The 22,000-nt window shown below is 44.7% G+C and overlaps 1 protein-coding gene across 2 annotated transcripts in view; it reads left to right on the top strand.

Moving 5' to 3' along the window:
• NUP205 (nucleoporin 205) overlaps positions 1–5,336 on the top strand; it is a 133,404-nt gene extending 128,068 nt beyond the window's left edge. For both annotated transcript variants that reach the window (XM_077469197.1, XM_077469196.1), the window contains exons 41-43: positions 3,926–4,051; positions 4,194–4,261; positions 5,019–5,336. In XM_077469197.1, coding sequence (XP_077325323.1) covers positions 3,926–4,051; positions 4,194–4,261; positions 5,019–5,171 — 347 coding nt within the window. In that variant the 3' untranslated portion in view covers positions 5,172–5,336. The remainder of the gene's footprint in view (positions 1–3,925; positions 4,052–4,193; positions 4,262–5,018) is intronic.
• Positions 5,337–22,000: the final 16,664 nt, after the last annotated feature.

The following is a 22,000-nucleotide window of genomic DNA, read 5'->3' on the forward strand; positions in this document are numbered from 1 at the left end:
ATTTCTATTACAAGGGATGTTTACAGTACCGACATTTGGCGCCATTCCATGGGTGTGCGCAATTTTAAAGCGTGACGTGTTGGGTATCTATTTACGCAGCGTAACATCATCATTCACATTATGCAAAAAATATTGGGCTAAGTTTACTGTTTTGTTTTTTAATTCATTCAACTTTTATTTTTTTTTATTATTTTTTTATTTTATTTTTTTGGTGCAGGGTTCCCCTTAATTTTCATATCAGACCTGAAGGGCATGGTATGGATTTTAGGGGGACTCCCATGCAATTTTTTTTTTTTCGGGGTTACCTTTTAATATTCATACCAGACCCAAAGGGCCTGGTAATGGACTGGGGGGGGGGGGGGGGGGTAGATCCCATGCGCTTCCTTTTTTTTTTTTTTTTTCCAATTAGTTTTATCTATATTGCCGAGACCCCACAATTACAGCCGCGATCAGTTTTAGATTTTCCTTTTAGAAATTGTCATTTTGCTGTCATACTGTTCTAAACACGGGAAATGCGCCACTTTGCAGGCATACTATAGACACCCCCCAGGCACGATAATTAAAGGAATATTTCAATTTTATTGTTTTATTTTAAGTGTTAAAAAAAAAAATCACTGCTCCCAAAAATAACGTCCGTTTGCATTGATAAATGTCCCCTGACCCAGGTCCCCAAACACTTTTTATGACAATGACTTGCATATAAGCCTTTAAAGAGGAAGTAAACCCTGATGGGTTTACTTCCTCTTTCATTCCCTGCAAAGGCAAAGCATAATGGACTACTATGCATCGCATAGTAGCCCATTATGTGTCACTTACCTGACACAGGAGCCAGCGAAGTCGCCACTGTCCCCTGTAGTCCGCCGCATCCATCTTGCTGGTGGCGTCTCGCAGCTCCGCCGCTGTCATTCGGCGAAGCCGCGATGACGTCACTCCCACGCATGCGCACGGGAGTCGACACGCGCGGCAGCTCCATTTTTGGAAATGCTGCGCCTAGTGCGCCTGCGCGCCGCTGTCTACGGCGCATGCGCCGTAGACAGCGGTGCCCGTTTTCGGGCAAATATCTCCTAAACCATATAGGTTTAGGAGATATTGCTTGGACCTACAGGTAAGCCTTAATTTAGGCTTACCTGTAGGTCAAAGTGGTTTGTAAGGGTTTACAACCACTTTAAAATTAGCACTTTTGATTTTTTTCATGCTAGTGTCCCATAGACTTTAACAGTGTTTTGGCAGCTTTCGAATTTGCCGCAAACACCGCATATTGTTCGGCAAACAAACTATGTTCGTGTTTACTTGATGCAACATAATCTTTTATAGATACCAAAAAATTGAGTATTATATTGTGTTTGTGTACTTTCAATTCTTACCACCATTTTGTATTCTCTAGGGTCCCCGCTTTCAGAAAAGATATACTGTTTGGGGGTTAACTTTGCACTCAAGGGTATTTTTGGACCCACAAAAGAGCAGTTTTCTTTGGGACTGCAGACTTCCCAGAGCTGCAGGGGGTCATCAGACCCACATTGGAAAGGGAGGTGTTCCAACTAGTCTATGGTTCCCAAGCTTAAATTGAGGCATCCAGCCTTTTCTGGGCCTTAAGGTTCTCAACCATTTCTGGATTGCTTTGCTTTATCACGGGGACTTCTGGCCTCAGGAATGGTTTTTGCAATTTGCTGTGGAGAAGCGCCACTACCAGTTTGTGGCATCGCCTTTTTGGCCTGTCCACAGCCCACAGAGTATTTATCAAGAGGTTGGCTTCAGTTCTACAGTTATTCAGGATCCCAGGGTATCCCTATTGTGAGGTGGCTGGATTACCTGCTCCTCAGGGAGCAATCAGCTAAGAGACTGATGTCAAATTATGGTACGGTTTCTGGAAAAGTTTTCTTGGTTGCTGGACCTTCTGAAGTCCGCCTTGGTTCCAACTCAACATTTGGGGATATGAAGGCTTATCCTTGATACATGTGAAAGTACTGTTTCTACAGGAGAAATGCCTTCCTCTTCAATGCCAGGTGGAGTCGAGGGAGGATCTCTTAATTCGGGCTTGCATGAGGGTGCTGGGGGGAAGATGGTAGCAAACTTACATTTCCAGTTTTACTTCAGAGCTCTTCAGCTCAATATCTTGTCAGTATGGCACAAACGTCAGGAGTCCTTGGATCTGCCGTGGCATCTGACTTTCAAGACCTGGTCACCTCTACAATGGTGGATATCCACACAGATCAGATGCAGAATGCAGGGAAATCTTTTTGATGAAGTGGAAGGTCTTTATGACAGATGCAAGGAGGTACTCTAGAGCAGTGTAAGGTTTTACATAACGCAGCAATAACCACGCTTGTAGGACACCCAGTGTTGCAGGAGATTATTCTTCCAAAGCAAACATAGCTTTCCACACTGGTATGGATTAGTATCCCAATGTTTTCTCTGCTCTCCCTCACTTTTTCTCTCTCATTCAGCTAATGTGACCCCAGAGCTGATGGGGAGTGACAAACAAGGATGCTGTACAATTGCCCAACATCCTCCTTAACCCATGATGTCATTGGTTGTTAGGACACTGGCGGCTGGGAGGTTGTAATGGTGCACAATGAAAACTTGTGGCTTTATTCAACTAATAGACAGGCTTGATCTGCCCACTGGCTTGTATACAATTTTTTTATGGGCAATTTCAAGGTGTTTTGCCAGAGTGGAAATTAGCAGTGGGACTTTCTGATCCATCAGTTGCTGATACTGGGAGAATGGACCCTTCAATCAAAGGTTTTTGCAGAGATTTTTGTCTGCTGTGGGAGATGTGATATGTGGAGATCTTGGCGTTGATATTCAACAACCAATTGGACAGGTTTGTGTAACAATCCAGGGATCATCGGGGATTTGCGGTAGATACCCTGCTGACTCCTTGGGGTCAGTTTTTCCTGATCTATGTCTTCCCTCCACTGCATCTTCTTCCTTGACTATTGTGCAAGATAAAGCTAGAGGATGTTGCAGTGATTTTGATCTCACCTGCTTGGCCAAGAAGGATCTAATATGCAGACATTGTATATCTCTTGGCAGATGAGCCATGAGTTCTTCCAAGTCTGCCAGTTTTTCCAACCCAGGATTCAATCTTGGATCCTCCTTTAAGATTCACGGGTTTCAACAGCCATACTGTCAAAGACAAAGTCCTGAGGGATAGGGGTTTTTCTGTCTTTGTAATCCCTATCCTTCAAGGCAAGAAAGTCAACCTCTGAAGGTGTACTACTGTACATTTAAAGCCTTTATTGCTTGATGTGTAAGTTATATTCACAACAGTATTTTGTGGGGTGTCTATTTTTATTTTTTCTAGTCTGATGTCTCCTGTGTTAAGTACCATCAACGGACAGATTTCAGGATTGGCCTCTCTGTTTCAGAGACCTATTGCGCCTTATTCTTTGTTAAAGTCTTTGTGCAGGGTGTCTCATTTTTTTTTTGTTGCCTGTGGAGCCCCCCCCCCCCCTCGTGTTGGCACCTTTAAAGACTGTTACCCCAACATTTCATATGCCTAGTATGTGCCTGTTGTAGCATGTACTTATGTTAAAGTATCCTGTTCTCATTGCATTTCTTCCTTATGTGTGAAATCTCTGCTGATATTGCAAGCGCCTCTGCTTTCCTATTTCAAAACTGACCACGCTAGGCATGAGAGCACATCCATCCCAGCATTGTCAGTTGTTTGGCCGTGCTGGGAGCACAGCTTGCCTGTCCTCCTCCAATGATCAGACTTGTGCTGATGTCCCACTGAACAGCCATTCACTGAGAAGAATTTGTCAGAGCTAGTGTAAAATCCAGCAATTAAAGGCACTCTTAATTTCTGTCCAGTTATAGGTATTGATGAGTCAGTGATGCTAATGTGGATAACTTTTAACATTCGTTTTTGACTAAAGTTAATTTATGTCCACTCATTTTCTTTGAGCTGTCACAAAATTAGATATCATAGAAACATGTCTGTTCATACTATGGCGCCACCTAGAATACTACCTGCTCCAGTACACCCCAAGCGACAGCCCAGATTCACTGTTCAACAACACATCCTTCAGCACTAGAAAGTTCCAAGGTGAGTAAAGTGTTTCTCAGTCTCATGCAAGACATGTGGGGACACTATTGTGATGTTATTGTGTAAGATTGTTTACATGTAAAAAATCATAACCTACATGACCGTTTTAGCTCTGGTATGTTAATCTTTGTTGCTTCCATAGATACACTGAATGACTCAAACTTTGACTTCAGATTACAAAGCAAGATTACCCAACAAGACATTGATATGGTGAGCCTTAAAAAGTGTTACAATCTTGTGTTTTAAGAGATTAATGAATAAAATATAGTTTACTGTATCGTTCATTGATGTAGCACATCTGTGGATTTAACAATTCCATGACTAATAGTAATTAAGCCTTTTACTGACACCAATATAAGGCTTATATTGGAAACGTCACGGGCCTGTGAACACACCCGGCTGCTATAGTATTTGGGAGTGTGTTCACGCTTCATCAGCCAACTGTTGGCTTTCTAATGGAAGTGAGATGAGTGGCTGCAAAGCTGCCTCATCACTTCCACATACACCAGAACATACTTTGCCCCCCAACACTCAATCCTGACAACCTCACTGTGTATCCTGGGCTCCGCTGTCCCTTCTGCAGGCCCAGGATGTCTGTGGCAAGTTTAAGCCATAGATGTTCCTCCATTTCGTCACTTCCGGGTTCAGAGCTGTCTTTAGCACTGTTACCAAGGAGGAAGCCACTTAAACCCAATCTGTGCTTGATTAACCTCAGTGCAGAGGTGACATTAGGGGTCTAATATACCCTTGATGCTACCTAAAAGAGGAGCAGAAACTACAAAAGAATATGATGACATTTTTCAATAGGTAGGTGAGATTGCTCTCCTGAGTGCTAAGTCTTGGTCATAGAAATATGTGTGAACAAAAAGTCGGACTGCAGTAGATTTAAATCTCTGAAACTAAATAAAATTGCCCATACTAATCTCTTCCTTTTTTTTTTTTTTTTTTTTTATTCCGCCCCAATCAGCTGCATAGAGAAGGTGCTAATGTTTTCGGGGAATCCTTGCAGAAGCGCCTGCTGGACATTGAGAGTGTCTACTGCAAAGTTCGATCTCGGCACAGCTTCATCCAGGCTTTGGTCAGGAGAATAAGAGGCCTTCTTCGAGTATCCAGAGCGTGATCTGAAATAACTCGCACCAGAATGTTCTAGAATTATTTTCTACTTTCTAAATTATGGACAGACTTTTTCACCTTTTTTGGATATCCAATTGTACTAAAATAAATTGTATGACATTTTTTACCACCACTTCATGCTAATTAAAAAAAAAAAACGTGTACATTTCAATATGGTTTTCTCATGCTGATCCATTTGAACACAGACCTCTCCCTCACATTACTAAATGATTAGTTGGTACTATGGCAAGTGATCAGGGCACGTTTCTTGTACACTATACGGTCAAAGGGTTGAGTACTAGTGTTTCAGCTAGACCCATTGTTCACAACAGATACCTAAAATCAAGGACATAGCTACCCATTCTCTTTTGACAAACTTTGGCGGTAGATTGGGTATCACTGCCCTAGTATGCCACCCCTGCCCCAAGTTTGGACATGGAATTTCTTTGTTTATTGAGCAACACAAGACGTCTTTAACTCTCAGATTAGACTTATACCTACATGAGAATTGGACAATGGCAAACAAAACTGTAGGCCAGCCCAGGGTAACTCGCTTTCAGGATGCCTTTTTGCTAGTGTCCTAGGATGATGGACATTTTTTCTTCATCTGTGCCATTTTCTTTATCATAGCAGGACACAGGAACTGATTCATAGACCATGGGTTATATGCTGCTACCTTTAGGTAATTGGACACTGGCAAAAGCTTTGCTGGGTTCATCCCCTAGTGTACAATTAAAACCTTGCCCACTTAGTGAGGCTTCAGTTCTTTTCATGTGTCCTTAGATGATGGGGTGCCTTCTCTTCTTTCCTGCTCTTTCTCACCAGGTTTTGTTTACCTCTATCTATAAAGATCTGACTAAATAGTGCCTTTATAGTTTACTAGCAGTTTCTGGGTTGGTTCCCCTCAAGTACATCTTAGGAACTGGTCCCTGTGGCAGTAGGGTCGGCCTGTAATGTTTGCTTCGTGCACTGCATACCGCATTCAGCGATCACCTTGGCACATGGTGTAATGAGTTTAGTTAGCCATAGGGTGCTATACAGGTCCCGGACTGTAGTCCACTCCTATGGCACAGGACCCCGAAGACCCTTTCAGAGGTGTGCCCACTGTGACAAGCAAGACCTGGACCCTGAGCAGGACCAGCAATGTAAACCAGGTAAATAGGATTTCCCTGTACCATTATATATGCCGGTTCCTGGTTTTATATATCTTGATGGCTCTGTAGCATACACTGCATCCTTATCATGCAAGCCTTACTTCAGTGCCATGCACACAAGTGGTTTCCAAGGCAGAAGTGTAGGAGAATTTTCATTTAAAGCGGTAGTAAACCCGCAATTTTTTTTTTTTTTTTTTTAAACCTGCAAAGCAAAAGGCATAATGAGCTAGTATGCACCGCATACTAGCTCATTATGAAATGCTTACCTTAGAACGAGGCCCCGACATCTCGCCCGATCCACGCCGAGGGAGCCGACATGCTCCCTCGGCGTCTCTTCCGGGTATCGCGGCTCCGGCGCTGTGAGTGGCCGGAGCCGCGATATCGTCACTCCCGCACATGCGCGCGGGAGATTTAAATCCGGCCGGACGAGCGCTGCCGGATTTTCACGGAGAGAACCCCCTTGTGCGCATGCGCCGCTGCAGTCAGCGGCGCATACCGAGGGGAATATCTCCTAAACCGTACAGGTTTAGGAGATATTTTTTTTACCTACAGGTAAGCCTTATTATAGGCTTTCCTGTAGGTAAAAGTTAAAAAAAGTGGGTATACAACCACTTTAAAGTGTTTTTCCCAAACTTTTAATGTCTCGCTATTCAGCCTTATAAGTAACGTTTATAGCTAAAAACCAAAAGTGAAGCCAGAACTTCCCAAGCTACCATAAGTAGTAAATATTCAGTAAACATCTTCACATTCAAATATGGCCTCTGTAGTACTTTAGAAGAGTATTTAGCGATTGCAGCACTCTCTCTCGCTCCACTACAGTAACAAACAGAGCCCAGATATACATTGCTTTGCTCTTTAACTTGTACAGCCATGATGTAGTACAAAAAATTGTCCACTTAATAATAAATACTGTATATAGAGTACACCGCTCAGTCATAACATTTTGACCACCCACGTATTAAGTAGGTCCCCTTTTGCTGCCAAAACAGCTCTCATTTGTTCAGGCATGGATTCCACTAGACACCTAAATGTTTGCTATTGTATCTGGCATCAAGTCGTCAGTAGCGGATCCTTTTAAGTCCTTTAGGCCGCTTTCACACTGGGGCGGTTTTTAGGCGCTACATCGCTAAAAATAGCGCCTGAAAAAAACGGCCCCTTTCACTCCAGTGTGAAAGCCTGAGGGCTTTCACACTGGAGTGGTGCTCTAGCAGGACGGTGAAAAAAGTCCTGCTAGCCGCATCTTTGGATCGGTGAAAGGAGTGGTGTATTCACCGCTCCTACCCATTGAAATCAATGGGGCAGCGCGGCTAAAGCGGCGCTTTGAGGGTGGTTTTAACCCTTTTTTGGCCGCTTGCGGGGGTTAAAACCACCCGCTAGCGGCCGCAGACTGCTGCTAAAATGACGGCTTTACCGCCGGCGCCGCTCCCGCCGCTGTGTGAAAGGGGCCTTAAGTTGCGAGATAGGACCTCCATGGATCGGACCTGTTTTTCTGGCACAACCCACAAATGCGGGGAGTCATGCCAGTACTGCCACAAGACAGGTTCAAAGGATTCTACTCAAACCTGTTTATGGTACCAAAGCCCAACAGTGGTATTAGTTCTATTCTGGATTTAAAATCCGTCAATAAACTCCTTCAAAATGCAGAATTTTGCATGAAATCTGCAAGGTGAGTAATTGCTCTGAGAAAAGAATACGTGAATGACTTGATAATCTCCTTGTCTCTGTGCAGGCTAATATACACTTTCCTCCAGTGCAAATCCCACCTTATCTGCTAACGAAAATATATTGAGAAGAAAACTGATTCTAATTGTACCAAACTGGCCCAGAAGAACCTGGCGCACAGACATACTGACTAATGGCAGATGATCCCTGGCCTCTTTCCAACAGACCAGATCTGCTATTTCAAGATCATCTATTCCATCCTGCTCCTCAGTCTCTGGCTATAATGGGACATGGCTGTTGAAACCCAGGTCTTAAATGATGGCGGTTTCTGAGTCTGATTCCTATGTTGCTAAAAAGCAAGTAAAGCCTGAAAAATCTATTATTGCACCTGGAAATCCTTATTTTCCAGGTGTTAACACAGGATATTCAGTCCTAGAGATTACTACGCTTCACATTCTGTCTTTCCTGCAAACCGATCTGCAAACTTGGTCTTAAGCACTCTGAAAGGGCAGGTTTCAAAGGCATCTGGCTTCACTCTCCCTTGTAAGAACCTTTCTTCAAGGTGTATTTTGTATTACACCCCCCTTACAGGAACCTGTGCTTCATTGCCCTGCAGCAACCACCTTTTAGAGTTAGAGCAGGCATGACCAAAGTCCGGCCCGCGGGCCATTTGCAGCCCGCATTCCGGTTTGATGTGGCTCCCACTTGGAATTTGCATATATATATATATCTGTGGCCCCCAGAGCTCGAGTATGTTATGTTTTTTACGCTGTTAATATATCTATCTTCTTTAACCTGACAAATCCAGAGTGCCGCGCGCATAAAGCTGACAGCACAAAGAGCCAATCACAGGCATTGTGACTATTCCAGTGCCTGTGATTTGTGCCTGTGATCTTAGTATGAGCTGGGGGGCATGTGGCTGGGCGCAGTCCGCAGATGCCTAGATCGGGGAAATGTCACAGTGCCTGTGATTGGTGGTGGCGCTGCGTGCTGTCAGCTTCCTTGCGGGCTCGGGCACATAGACTTGTTAACACGCCCAGCCACACGCCCCGGCTCATACTAAGAATGAGCGTGGAGCTCGGGATTTGTCAGGCTAACGAAGATGGATATATTAACAGCATAAAAAACATAACACACTCAAGCTTTGGGGGCCATAGATGATTATACTTGGGGGGCCACATCAAGCCGGAACGCGGTTCCTTTCCTTTTGAGAGAGCGAACGAGAGATATATATATTTCCTCCTCTCTGCTCATCGTTACCCTGAGCAGAGAAGAGAAGATAGATATATAATCTCTATCTCTAATATAATATATTTACCGTATCTATCATCATATATTGTCATCAGTGTTATGAAATGAATAGTATGCCGTTTGCAATAAACTTTGCATGAAATATTTAATTTGCATTTAATGGTTCAAAAAATGTCAGGTAAAATGGTCGGCCCTCACGCATGTTCACTTCATGAAATCTGGCCCTCTTTGAAAAAAGTTTGGACACCCCTGCATTAGAGCATACCTCAAAGGCTACTGCTATAATCAGACAGATTCCCTGTTTTTATCCTGTTTTTGGAACCTCACAAGTGGCACCCTGGTTCAAAGTCCATCATTGAACGATTGATTTGTAATCTGATTGTAAAAGCTTACATTCTCAAAGAAGTCTCCTCCCACACTTTTGCACACCCATTTTACCAGTTTGGTGGGGGTTTCTGGGCATTTTGGCACCAAGCCTCTGCATCTCAGTTGTGTAAAGCTGCCACCTGGTCTTCTGGTTATACTTTTCAAAGGTTTTCCAGGTGGTTGTCCAATCTTTTACTGATGCAGGTTTTGGTCACAAGTTTCTTGCAGGGGCACTCTGGGGTTGGGTCTTTTGACCCTTGTTGTTTGGGCCTGTTGGTACAGTTCTGTTTACCTCTTTGTTGCCCACCCTTCTTATTCATTGCTTGGGATGTCCCATGGTGTATGAATATTCTGCCAGTGTCCTGTACTGTATGATTAGATGAGAGGAATTTTGTCTTGCCCATAAATTCTGTATTTTGGAGTACATCACATGACACAGGCTGTCCTCCCTTCCATTCCTTGGTTTACACTCCATTGCTTGCTACAAAACTGAGAACTTGAGGAATGGGTTGGGGTTATAGGTGAGGCGCCCAGGGAGCTTTGCCGGTGGCCAGTCCTCTGAAGGTTACACGCCTTTAACCCATGACATATGAATACTCTGTGTCCTGTGCTGTACTCCCAAAAATTTTAATTTACAGGGTAAGTCAACTTTTTATTTATTCATTTTTTGTTTCTCCACTCCCCCACCCCTCATATCAAGATCCCCCCAAGCTCCCAGTCTACCTAAAAGTCCTGACACTCAGTCTGAAAAATCCATTGACAAGCCTTCCTCAACATTAGGGCACTTTCTGGAGTTGAGTGAAGTTTGCTATTGTTTGTGGACACTTGGAATGCTTGCATCTGAGGCATGTTTGTGCAGGAGGTGGTATGCTAGGGCTACAAACTGGAGTGTCACTTCCTGCCACCTTCTTGGTTTTCTCACCTCCAACTTTCCTGTGAGACTGCACAGATTAGCAGATCTCCTTTGAGCCCTGTTGGGTCTTCTGGATCTAGGTATCATTGCGCCAGTTCTGTGGCAAAACGTGTTTTAAGTGGAGTTCCACTTCAAAAATAAATTATTAATGTGCTTAAAAAAAAATTAAATTTGGAGAAATGCCTGTTGCTAGGAGTTGCCTCGTAGTTTGGCGCCTGGGCTCCTGATGTCCCTTCCCTCTGTGCAGGAAGGGAGATCGCCTCTCCCCCCTCCCTCTTGTCATTCTTCTGGCACGACGCGGCTCACGCATGGGCAGTTGGTGCCTGGCTGTGAAGCCACAGACGGGCACCCACAGTTAAAATGCTGGCGCCGCCGAGTGGAGGGAGAGACTAGCAGGGCTTCGAACCCCCGCATCGGTGAACTCTGGGACAAGTAAGTATCAGATTATTAAGTCAGCAGCTGCAGTATTTGTAGCTGCTGACTTTTAATTTTATTTTTATTTTTTTAACGGAACTCCGCTTTATGGATTTTACACCAACCTGTTCACCACTCCCAAACCCAAGAGAGCATCTGCTTCATCTTGGATTTCAAAGTTTTATTCACTTAGAGCCCAGAAATTTGGCATTGGAATCAACAAGGTCATAGTCTTCATATTTTCTCCAAGATTTTGTACAGGTCGTATACCTGCATATCCACACCTTTCCAGTGCATTAGTATTTCCTATGTTTTTCTGTTGAGACCTTATGCTACCAGTTCATGGCCCTCTCCTTCAGTTTCTCTTTCATACCTCAGGTGTTCACCAAGGTTCTGGCACCAGCATTTGCCCTATTGCACGCTTATGGCATCTTCATTGTTGGATATTTGGACACCAACTGCTGTCCAATCATCATGAGTTAGTCTCAGACAGTGTGGTTTTGACTGTCCAAACATTGCAATGGTTTGGTTGGATCCTGGATTTTCAAAAATTGGTACTGGAATCAACTCATTGGTTGAAGTATCTGGTCTAGTCTTGGACACAACTCAGGTCAGAGTATATTTTCCACAGGAGAAACTTTACTCTGTCTGATCTCAGATTCAAGCTCCCCAATCCAGGAGTCTTCCAACTCTCAGCTTTTGCATGCAAGTCCTGTTTTTATTGGTAGCCTCCTTCAAGGCAGTTCCATTTGCAGTTTCATTCCAGACTTTTACAGCACAACACCCTGTTTACTGTAGGACAAGTCATTCAAGTCTCTGGACAAACCAATGCATTTCACACCATAGACCACGCTGTTCCTGGTTTTCTATCTCTGGAATCGGAGAAGTCCCTCCTTCCACTTCTTCTGGAAGACACAATGGATTCCAGCCTGTTTGGCTGGGAAAGGGCCTATTGGTTCAGGGGAATTGGTCATGATCGCAATCTCTTCTCCCAAGTTACATCCTAGAACTTCAAGTGATTTAACTGTCTGTAGCATTGGACCTTCCTGCTTGGAGGGTGATTCAATCCAAATTCAGCCAATGCCATTGCAGTGGTGTACATCAAGGTGGGGGCAAGAGATGTAGATTGGATCCTCTCTTGGGCAGAACTTCATGGTCCAGTCTTGTCCACCATGTGCATCCCAGGTGTAGACAATTAGGAGGCAGACTTCCCAGCCAATAGCGCCTGGACTGGGAGTGGTCCCTACACTGAGGACCTGTGTCGGAGGTGGGGAATACTGGATGTGGAGTTCCCGGTTCACCAAACTGGACAGAGACACAGGTAGGGGGATTCTTTATCAGAAGCAGTGGATACCCCGGTGGCTCATTGGGATCATTACACCCTGATTTATGTGTTTCACAGGACCAAACTGAAGGGAGTTCCAGGGTGCCTCTTTGCTTCAGACTGGCCCAAGTGGATGTGTATGCTGACCTAGTAAGAGTTTTAGAAGATGTTCCATAGGCTCTACCTGATCATAAGGATCTTCTGTCTCAACAAATGATTTGCCATCCTGCTTTATGGTCACTGATTTTAAAGGCATGGCTGTTGACACCCAACTTCTGAAGTACAGGCTTATCTGAGACTGTGATCCCTATGATACTAAAATTGACACATCTACTTCTTGCAAAGTCTATTGTCAGGCTTGGAAGGCATACTTCACTTGGTGTCAGTCTCCGGGGCTTCAATTTTTCTCCTGTTTTTTTGCCAGCTGGGTCTAAACCAATGTCTAACTCTCACCACCTTTCTATTTTATTTTTTTGGACACTATTAACTTTGTTACAAGCGGTTGCATTTCCTATTTTTTTGGGCTTGTAAGCAATTGTTTGTTGTGTTGCCTACCCCTCAACTGCACTTTTTTTTTGATTACCCAAAGGTTTAAGACCTCTTTTGTCCTTCAATAAACAAAGAAAATTGGGTTTTCCTGATGGTACTGTACATGACATGGGCTTCGTTAAATCATTGACTGCGTTATATGGTTATATGCAAGTACCTTTTGGGTTATTGGACACTGGAAGGTAGCAGGGAAATTCCTCTATTTAACCCCTTTCACTCTCAGCTAGCCGTGGCTTTTTTTATTTTGTTTTACTTTTGTCCTTAGGTGACAACACTGCTTGTTGAAAGATGAAGGGCCACCTTGCTTTGCACTGGATCCTTCAGGGAAAACGCACCTTGGCACGTACTTCAATGTGTGGAGTTAGCCTCAGGGTGCTTTACAGATGCATAGCCCAGTTTCTGAAGACTCTTGCAATAGTATGCCTATCGTGAATGACAAAGCCAGGATGGGTTTAATATCTGAATAATTGATATCACTGATGCGAGGACAAGGCAGAAGCCCTCTAAACATTCAGGCTTAGGATGCCCAGATCAGCTTTTCCTTTTGGGTGTATTGGAATCCCTGTCCCCCACTGTAAACTTTGCACCAGTTTCACCTCGAGTATGCCTGGTGCAGCACTATTGTGTATGCACCCATCCACTGAGTGGTGCCTTAGTGCTCTTACACAAATAGGCACCACTACACCTGTTTGACCCAAATCACCTTCTGCCCTGCCTTGTTCTCACAGAAGTTACTGGGTTTGCACAGTTATCTCTTCCTCTTTGCATTTGAGACTCCAGACCGACAACATCTGGTTCCTTCTCAGAGGGCATGTTACTGCCCATCTACTCTTTCACAATGCCTGGGTTACAGTGGCCTACAATGCTTGAACTCAAGTATCCCCATCCTGTTCCACTGCTAGGGAGGTTGTGAGTACACCTCTGGGGACAATTCTCACAGGCATGGCAGATCACAAGTGCAAGAATAAAGGGTCAGATGGGTTCATTATGTAAGGCACAGCCTTTTGCTCCCTTGGGGTGGTAGTAAATGTGCTCAGAGCCCTGGTACCCTTTTTATTCTGATTGTTGCCCCATTCCTTAATCCTTCTTTTGGTCATTCAGCAGCCCATCAGCCATGGCAGACTGCAAACGCTTTCTGGCTCCATCTCTCCCCCTCACATGAGCAAATTGTGATGCAAATACTAGACTTTTGGCGCAGCCATACTGAGGAGGTAAATACTAATATTACTTCGGAAGCCTTTAAGGCGATGCTCAGAGGAATCTTTATTAGAGAGTTTCAAGTGATTAAACGCAACACCAATGCTCAGAGGGAGGATATGGAATGGTTGGCAGTAGACTCTGAGAAGGCCTTTGCTGAAAACACCACAGACAGTAATAAAAATGTATGGTTGGAGGCTTTGAACTGCATGACTCTGCAGCAGAAAACAAGAGATTTTTTAACAGGTCGGTCTTTTATGAGGTGGAGGAAACACACGGGTCGCCTCCTAGCCAAACTAGCCCATGCACAGCAAATGTCCCCATCTATTGGAGCATTGCGCACTGATGCAGGGCAAGTAACTAAGTCCCCTTGAACAAAACTATACCACAGATTGCCTCAATTGGTATCTGGATAATGTACAACTTCCTCACATGTCTTCCTCATCTAGGAAGCTATTAGATGCTCCCTTAACTCTGAAGGAGCTGCAAATGGCAACCGGTGCATTTCCCAATTCCAAGGCCCCAGGGATTGACGGTATACCTATAGAGGTTTATAAGCAATATACAGAATGCATACTACCCAGACTGCTGAAAGTGTTCAATGCAGCTAGGAAAAAGGGGGAGCTCCCCCAGTCTGTCTAGAGCCACATAAAGACCCCCTTCACCCAGGTTCCTACCGCCCTATTTCCCTTTTGCAAAATGACGTCAAGATTTTAGCGAAAGTTTTGGCGCTTCGCCTTAAAGTAATCTCCTCAATTATCCATTTGGACCAATCCGGTTTCATGCCTCAAAAATCAACAGCCATTAATTTGCAACAGCTTTGCCTCAATATCCAGTCTCCAGCGGATAATGGTGAAAACAGGGCATTACTGTCCCTCGACGCACATAAAGCTTTTGATAGCATTGAGTGGGACTATCTTTGGACAGTCATGCGCAAATTAAGCTTCGGTGACTGTTTTATCTCGTGTGTCCAGTTGCTGTTTTCTTAGCCGATAGCACACATCAGAGAGGGAGGCGTGCCCCCTGCCCCTTCTGTTTGCCCTGGCCATAGAGCCTTTGGCTGCCTTGGTACGCTCCAATTCCTCTATACAGGGCTTTAGATATGGGAAACTGCATGAAAAAAATGATGTATGCTGATGATACAATGCTATTCCTTGGTGACATGTCAACTTCTCTGTGGGAGACAATGCTGTTGATAAGAGAGTTTGGGAAATACTTAGGTCTAATTATAACTTGGACTAAATCCTCCCTTATGCTGCTGGATGCAACGGCTGATCCATTGGTGCGAACCATACAGGACATCCCACTTTCAGGCTTATTTAGATACTTGGGTATACAGGTGACCCCCCGCCTGCTTGACTATATCAGACTTAACTTATCCCCTTTGCTGCATTGCTGTAGAGATAAGTTTAAAGTGTAGAGTAAGCTTAAGATATCTCTTGCAGGACAGGTAAACCTTATAAAAATGATTGTGATGCCACAGTTACTCTATGTGCTGCATAACACCCCAATGGTCATCTCCTTGAAAAAATTCAGTATTATAAACTCAAACTTTAGGTCATTCCTTTGGCAATCTAAACCAGCAAGAATAAAACTAAAGCAGCTACAGCGTCCAAAAGATGCTGGAGGATTGGCTCTGCCTAACCCCTGGCTATATTTAGCCTCCCAGTTACAACATATAGCGAAGGCAGTGAGCCCTCAATGGGCATCACACCTGAATTTAGTGAACTCTTCTTCCACACTACTCACCTTTACAACGGGGTCGAGGGTGGAGGATGGTCTGGAAGCCTTGCATTTTAGCAAGTCTCACAGGCTTTACCCTACTTATGCACTCATGCAAAAAGTCTGGAACAAGGCGAGAACAATGCAAGGGGTACAGGGATTCACTAAATACAGTCCCATATGGAATAACCACTTCTCTGAACTAGCAAAATTATCCTATGCCACAGTTTGATGTGTCTCATTTGTCCCACATTTTCTGGGAGGGAAAACTGAGGCCCTTTTCAGAGCTTAAGGAGGCCTTCAGGCTTCCAGCCTCAATGCATTTTTATTACATGCAGCTTCAGCATGTGATTAGGGCACAGGGAGATGGGGACCAGTGGTCCTTGGATCCCACACTTTTATTCAAATACTCATTTGAGGTTACAACATACAAAGGATTTATTTCCTGTAGCTACGCCATGCTTCTCGGCCTTTTCCATGGTGATATCCCTCTTAAAATGGTGTTGCGGTGGGAATTGGATGTGGGCGCTTTCGAGGAAGACCACTGGGAGGAGGCCCTACAGGCAGTTCCCCAGTGCTCCCTGATTGTGGCTCAATGTTTGTCACAGCTGTACATTCTACTAAGAGTGCATTATACACCTGCCAGATTGGCCTCTATGGGGGTAAGATCAGATCCTGAATGCACTGGATGCAACAATGAGCATGGAGCTTTAGTACATCTCCTCTGTAGAAGCCATGCCAGACTGCTATAGAACGTTCTCATAAGCTATTGAGACTATTGCTGCGCTTACTGAAGTGGTACTTTAGCTTTAGGGAAAGCTGGTGGTCTAGTTAAACATGTCCTGTATGGAGAATTTTCCCACACAGAAAATTTGGGGGTTTTTTTTGTTTGTTTTTTTTATTTTTTAGGAAAGTTTCCTTTAGCAAATGGGAGCTTCCTGGAGTCTATCTGGCCCTAAAAAGACCCTTGCAGTCCCATGGAGGATAGTCCTTTGTTCAAGGACATGGTAGATAAGAGCTTAGATTCCCTCTTAAGGCTATTTTGGCCTTGGTGGGCCCGGCCATGCAACCCATGGTTGTGTCTATGGCTGTCAGACCATTGCTGTCTAAACCAAACATATGGCCCGAAATCCCAGCTCCATCCTTGTGGATCCCTCTGTCCTTAATCAATTGGACCCTTCGCCCACAGCCTTACTGCATGAATGCATTTAAATTTTTTTAGGGCAGACACCTTATTGGTCCCTCTTCAAATAAAATTACATCCAGGAGTACATCCAGACGAAGAAAGCTCATGTCTCTACCAGTTAATCTACTTCAGAAGTTGGGAAGAGTTTTTCATCCTTCCCAGTTTTCCAACACCAAGTCTAAGACAGGAACATACTTTCGTAAAAAGATGTGGCCCTCCAAGTCAGCTAAGTCTGGTGCCAAGGCTCTGGAAGGATTCCAGCCATATTGTCAGAATCCACTCAGCTGCCCAATTGACAGCTGGCTCCAGCTCTCAGTGTGAGGCCATAAGCCAAAGACAGCTGCACCCAGCCCAGCCTTCCAGTGAGTTCTGGGTTGGGAGGGGGGGACGGGGGGCATAGCAGAGAGCAGTGACTGACTGTCACCGCTCTCCACTTAGAGGTGACTAGAACTGAGCAATCAGCGGTCATGTGATTGCTCCAGTCTTGGGCTTAGAGCTGATGTGGGGCAGCTGCAGCATAGAGCTCAATATGTATGGGTTTTTTTTTGTTTGTTTGTTTATCTTATGAATCCTATATTTTCTATCCTTTTAAACAGACAATAGTGGACTTGGATAGATGTGAGTCTGGCTTGTGGGAATGACTTGTGGGACTATAGCCAAGTGTGAACACTTTCACAGAAAAATACTTATACAGTAAATATCTTGTCATGTTTATTTTGTATTTCTCTAGGAGTGTATACAGTACAGGCTGATTCACATTGGGTATTGCACAGGAACACGACGTGCGCTCCAGTGCAATTCATTTGCAGTTCTGTGCAGTGCAATTTCAGCTCACTCATTTTGAATGGGCTAAAATCTCACTGCACCAAAAGTAGTGCATGCACAACTTTTGAAACTCTGCTACTTCAGTACCATGTGATCAGGTGTGGTGAAACACACTGCCTTTGCGACCTGTGTTTGGGGTGTCTTTAAAGTGGTAGTAAGGCCTCTGATGATATCCCTCTTGTGGGAGAGTGACACCTATTATGGTCGGCCGTTTCCTGGATATCATTATAATACCTAGTGGAGAGTGTAAACTACATGTTTCCTAGTGTAGCACTGACCCCCGAAGGAGCGGCTGGTTTGATTGGGCTTACCATTACCTTCTTGGCCTCCTGTACGTCTAGAGGTTGCCCAAAGGTAAACGGCCCAAAGAACTGCAGAAACTGACACTGGATCCACTTTTAGTATATTTATTTGACAAGTAGACAGAACAGTCTCTCAATGAAGGGTAGAGGGTTAGGTAGGAAGTTCAGATACTCTTGGAACTGCATTAGATAGGAAGTCTCTCACTATAGAAATCCAGAGAATTACTGCTCACAACTGGATCCTCGCAGCTACCGGATATACCTCCTCTCAATAGGCCTAGCAGCCGATAGAGAGTTTGAGTAAAGCGAAGCCTCTGCCACAGACTTGCATATAGAATGCTTGAACAAAGTCTTTGCCACAGACTTGGATATAGAATGCTAGTGAATAAAGTCTCTGCCACAGACTTGGATGTAGAACACTTGTGAATAAAGTCTCTGCCACAGACTTAAATGTAACTGAAGGATGTAGATAAATTTAGAGAGCTATCATCCGGTACCAGTATTTCGCAGCCGGTCCTGCAATACTGTATGAGTATAGATTCATTTGGTGTCTTTCAACTGAGCCTCCAGGCTCTTTCTGAGAAGCCAGCCTTATGCATGGCCTTCTCCTGAAGAGTCCTCCCCTGGTTGCTTCTCCAGTTGCTGGGCATCTCCACAGATGAGACGGCACCGGACCACCTTTGAATCCTCCTTCCAGTTACTTTGCTTTGGGCTAGCTAGCCCAGAGACTCGGAATTGGATGGATCCGCACCCCAGGCCATGAGGGCCATGGGGGCTGGTCAGGAGGACCAGGACCAGGACCAAACAGACAGACAGACAGATCTTATGGACCGGAACCCAGAAGCACGTGATGTCAGCACCTTAAGTACCCTCTCCCAGAATGCACAGCACGATGACACTCCAACTGGGCTGGATCCGAGAAAGAATGGCACCCAATGCACTCAGCTAAACTGCGTTCTCACACTTGCCAGTAGTAACAGCGCCACCTATGGCCAAGCTGAACCCAGTGCAATCCAGTTAGACTGGTACTGAAACCATAATTTGGTAGAATTGACCCTAAAACCCAACTGTGGTTTTAGGAATTAAAAAATTATCATATAAGGTCCTCCTTCCCGATAGTGTCCGCATGCGCAGTACACAGCAACACAGATTCCGAAAATTGCCGAGGATGAATGGCGCCTGCGCCGTGAGTCCAGGTTCTATCCCCACTATCCAAGTGGACATAGAGTAGGAATATAAAAGAGCCGAGCCCGAAGCGTGGCGAGCGGCCCTCTAATATTCACAACCCTATGTCCGCTTGGATGGTGGGGCTACCACCTCCACTCACGGCGCAGGCGCCGTTCAGCTTCGGAGATTTTCCGAAGCTTCGTCTGGGGTGGACACTATATGATGGCCGGACACTATATGGCAGAACACCGGCACTACACTAGGAATTATATTTGATGCCTACCTTTACTTGATATTAGGTAAGCAGATTTGATACACCTGGGTGTTGTGTGCCCTTTCTACACCTATTGGAAGCAGTAGAAGGTCTCTTTCACTATTATACAGTGTTTACAGTTTTTTCTTCAATGAATGAACTTTGATTCAAATAAGTGCTGCACTTTTGGACTTTTGTTTATCAGCTAATCGTGCGATTTCAGGTAAAAAACATACTGCATTCTCTCTATTGGTCACTAGATGTCGCCACTGCCCATAGTGCAACCTACGAACTTGAATTGTATTGCCCTATTTAAAAATGGCATCTGGGAAGCTTCCTGCGGAAGTAGGAAGTTGAGTGTCCTGGAGTAGTTGAAGCTTGTGTAGGTCGAGGAAGCATCATGTTTCAGTTTGTGGTGAGTTATTAGAGTCTAAGAAGAGTACCTAAACTTCCCTGATTGGGCTGAAAAGTGCCAAGGTTGTAGGATGGCAGCTCGGTGTATCTTTTAGGCAGGGGTCCCTTAGTAATGGATGTAAACAGATCTATAGGTACACACCCTTGCACTTAGGTTTCCTTGTTTGCACTGAGATCCTCTTTTTTCCTTTATAAGTGTTCCTTTTTTTTTTCCCTCCATGTAACGATCTGCACATGCATTGAAACCCAACTCCAGCCAGTAACTTATTATTTTATTTTTTTTGAAGTGCTGGGAGGGGTGGAGAAGAGTCACAATCTATGTCAGACTCTAACGTGCCTCTGCTTGCTCCTAAAGCCTGTGCTGCACAACGCTTTGCACGGAACCTGAGCGTCTCATCGCCACTTGTTGGTTTTTTTGTTTTGTTTTTTTTACATTTTTTTTTTATTGAGTGGAGAAGAGTTAAAGGATAATTTCTCCTTTAGGGAAAAATAATAAATGCACTTATTTTTGCAGGAAAAAAATGTGCATTTATTTTATTTTTTTCCCCCAGGAGCCTGCACCAGTGGAACTGTGGGTGTAATGTCAGGCTCCTGCAGACAGGTCTTACAGCTGTCTACCTCCTTTTATAGACTGTCAGTTTGAAAGCTGAAGGGCTTGTGAATGAACTACGAAGACACTCATCAGTTCCCCTTGCAGTCCATTGAGGGTATTGGCAGATGGGACTTGTCGTTTCTTGAGTCACAGATCTGTATGAATGACACGCCCATTTTTAAATTTGACAGTGACTGTGGGGCTGAGAGAGGTTATGTGCTGGAATGCCTTCCAAAAAGGTGAACTTATCCTTTTAGCCTGGGTTCACACATATGCGATGCAGGAACTAGCGTGATTCCAGCACTGGTTCCTGCACCGCATCTCTCCCACAGGCAGTTCACGATGCCCTCTGCTAACCGATGCGGTTGTCAATACAATGTTAATGACCCCCAGATCGGTTCACAGATCGCAGTGCACAGAGATCGTTTGTGATCGGCACTGCAGTGCGGGTGCCACTCAAATGAGATGTCTGTGTTTGCTACAGTGTAAACTTGGGCTTAAAGTTGAAATTCAATTTGTTTATATTTTACCTTCCCTGGTCACCCCCACCCACTACCCCATCAACATGCTAATGACGTTTTTAAATAAATGCTTTCCATTTCACCTTTATTTTAAACGCTGTGCATCATCACTGGATCTCTGTGTTTCTCAGCAGAGAGCTGTACATAGATTCCTGAAAAGATCACAGCACTCTGCCTCATTGTTAGGTTTGGGTGTCCGCCAAACTCCAATGAGCAGCAGGTCAGCTCATGTAAATTAAGAGGGACCTAAGCAGGAAAGACCTGGGCCACAGCTGACCCCTCTAGCAACGCCCACTTGTGATGCCGAGTCTCCATGATTGAAAGGGGTGTGCCATGGACAGTCAGGCGGAAAGAGCTGTATTTTTCTGATACCAGTACACCTACACAGGTTGAACGAGATGGACTATTGTCTTTATTCAACCTTACCTACTATGTATCTGTCTTGCTGCAACTAATGCACATTGCGAAAAGCTCCTATTAGACAGGCGGACTCTGGCAGCGGACCTGCCTGTTCAGCAAGGAATCTGTCCACTGATCAGGTGGATGACAGGTCCATGTTCGCTCCGCTGATGCAGAGCGAACATGGAAATGGCCTGCTTTCCTCTATGGGCTTGTCCGTTTCCATCTGACTGTCATCCAATATGATCTGCCAGAGGGATGGCGAATGGATCCCCATCCGTCTGCTTTTAGCAGATCGGATCGAATGTCGGTGGGTGTCGGCACACACATGTCCTTTTGACCTAGGCTGCTCCGTAGAGGGCTGATTGGGTCCTTCTAAAAAAAAAAAAAAGACAGGCGGACCTGATTGGGACAACCCGTGTGAAATGGGCCAAAAGCTCACGGTGGGCAGTGAAATCAGATTAAGCAATATCGTTCCATCGATGGGCAGGCTGGTTGTACTAAAATCAATCCATCAATCGACTTCAATACAACAAGCCTATCATATATTTTGCATGCGGTCACTGCAGGTGGCTATAGCCCCTAGCAGCGATCCTCATGTTCTGCTGGCAGGGAAGGCTGCCTG

The sequence above is a fragment of the Lithobates pipiens genome, unplaced genomic scaffold, assembly GCF_037356315.1.
Source record: "Lithobates pipiens isolate NorthernLeopardFrog02 unplaced genomic scaffold, aLitPip1_a1.2 Scaffold_8, whole genome shotgun sequence".
NCBI classification, from domain to species: domain Eukaryota; kingdom Metazoa; phylum Chordata; class Amphibia; order Anura; family Ranidae; genus Lithobates; species Lithobates pipiens.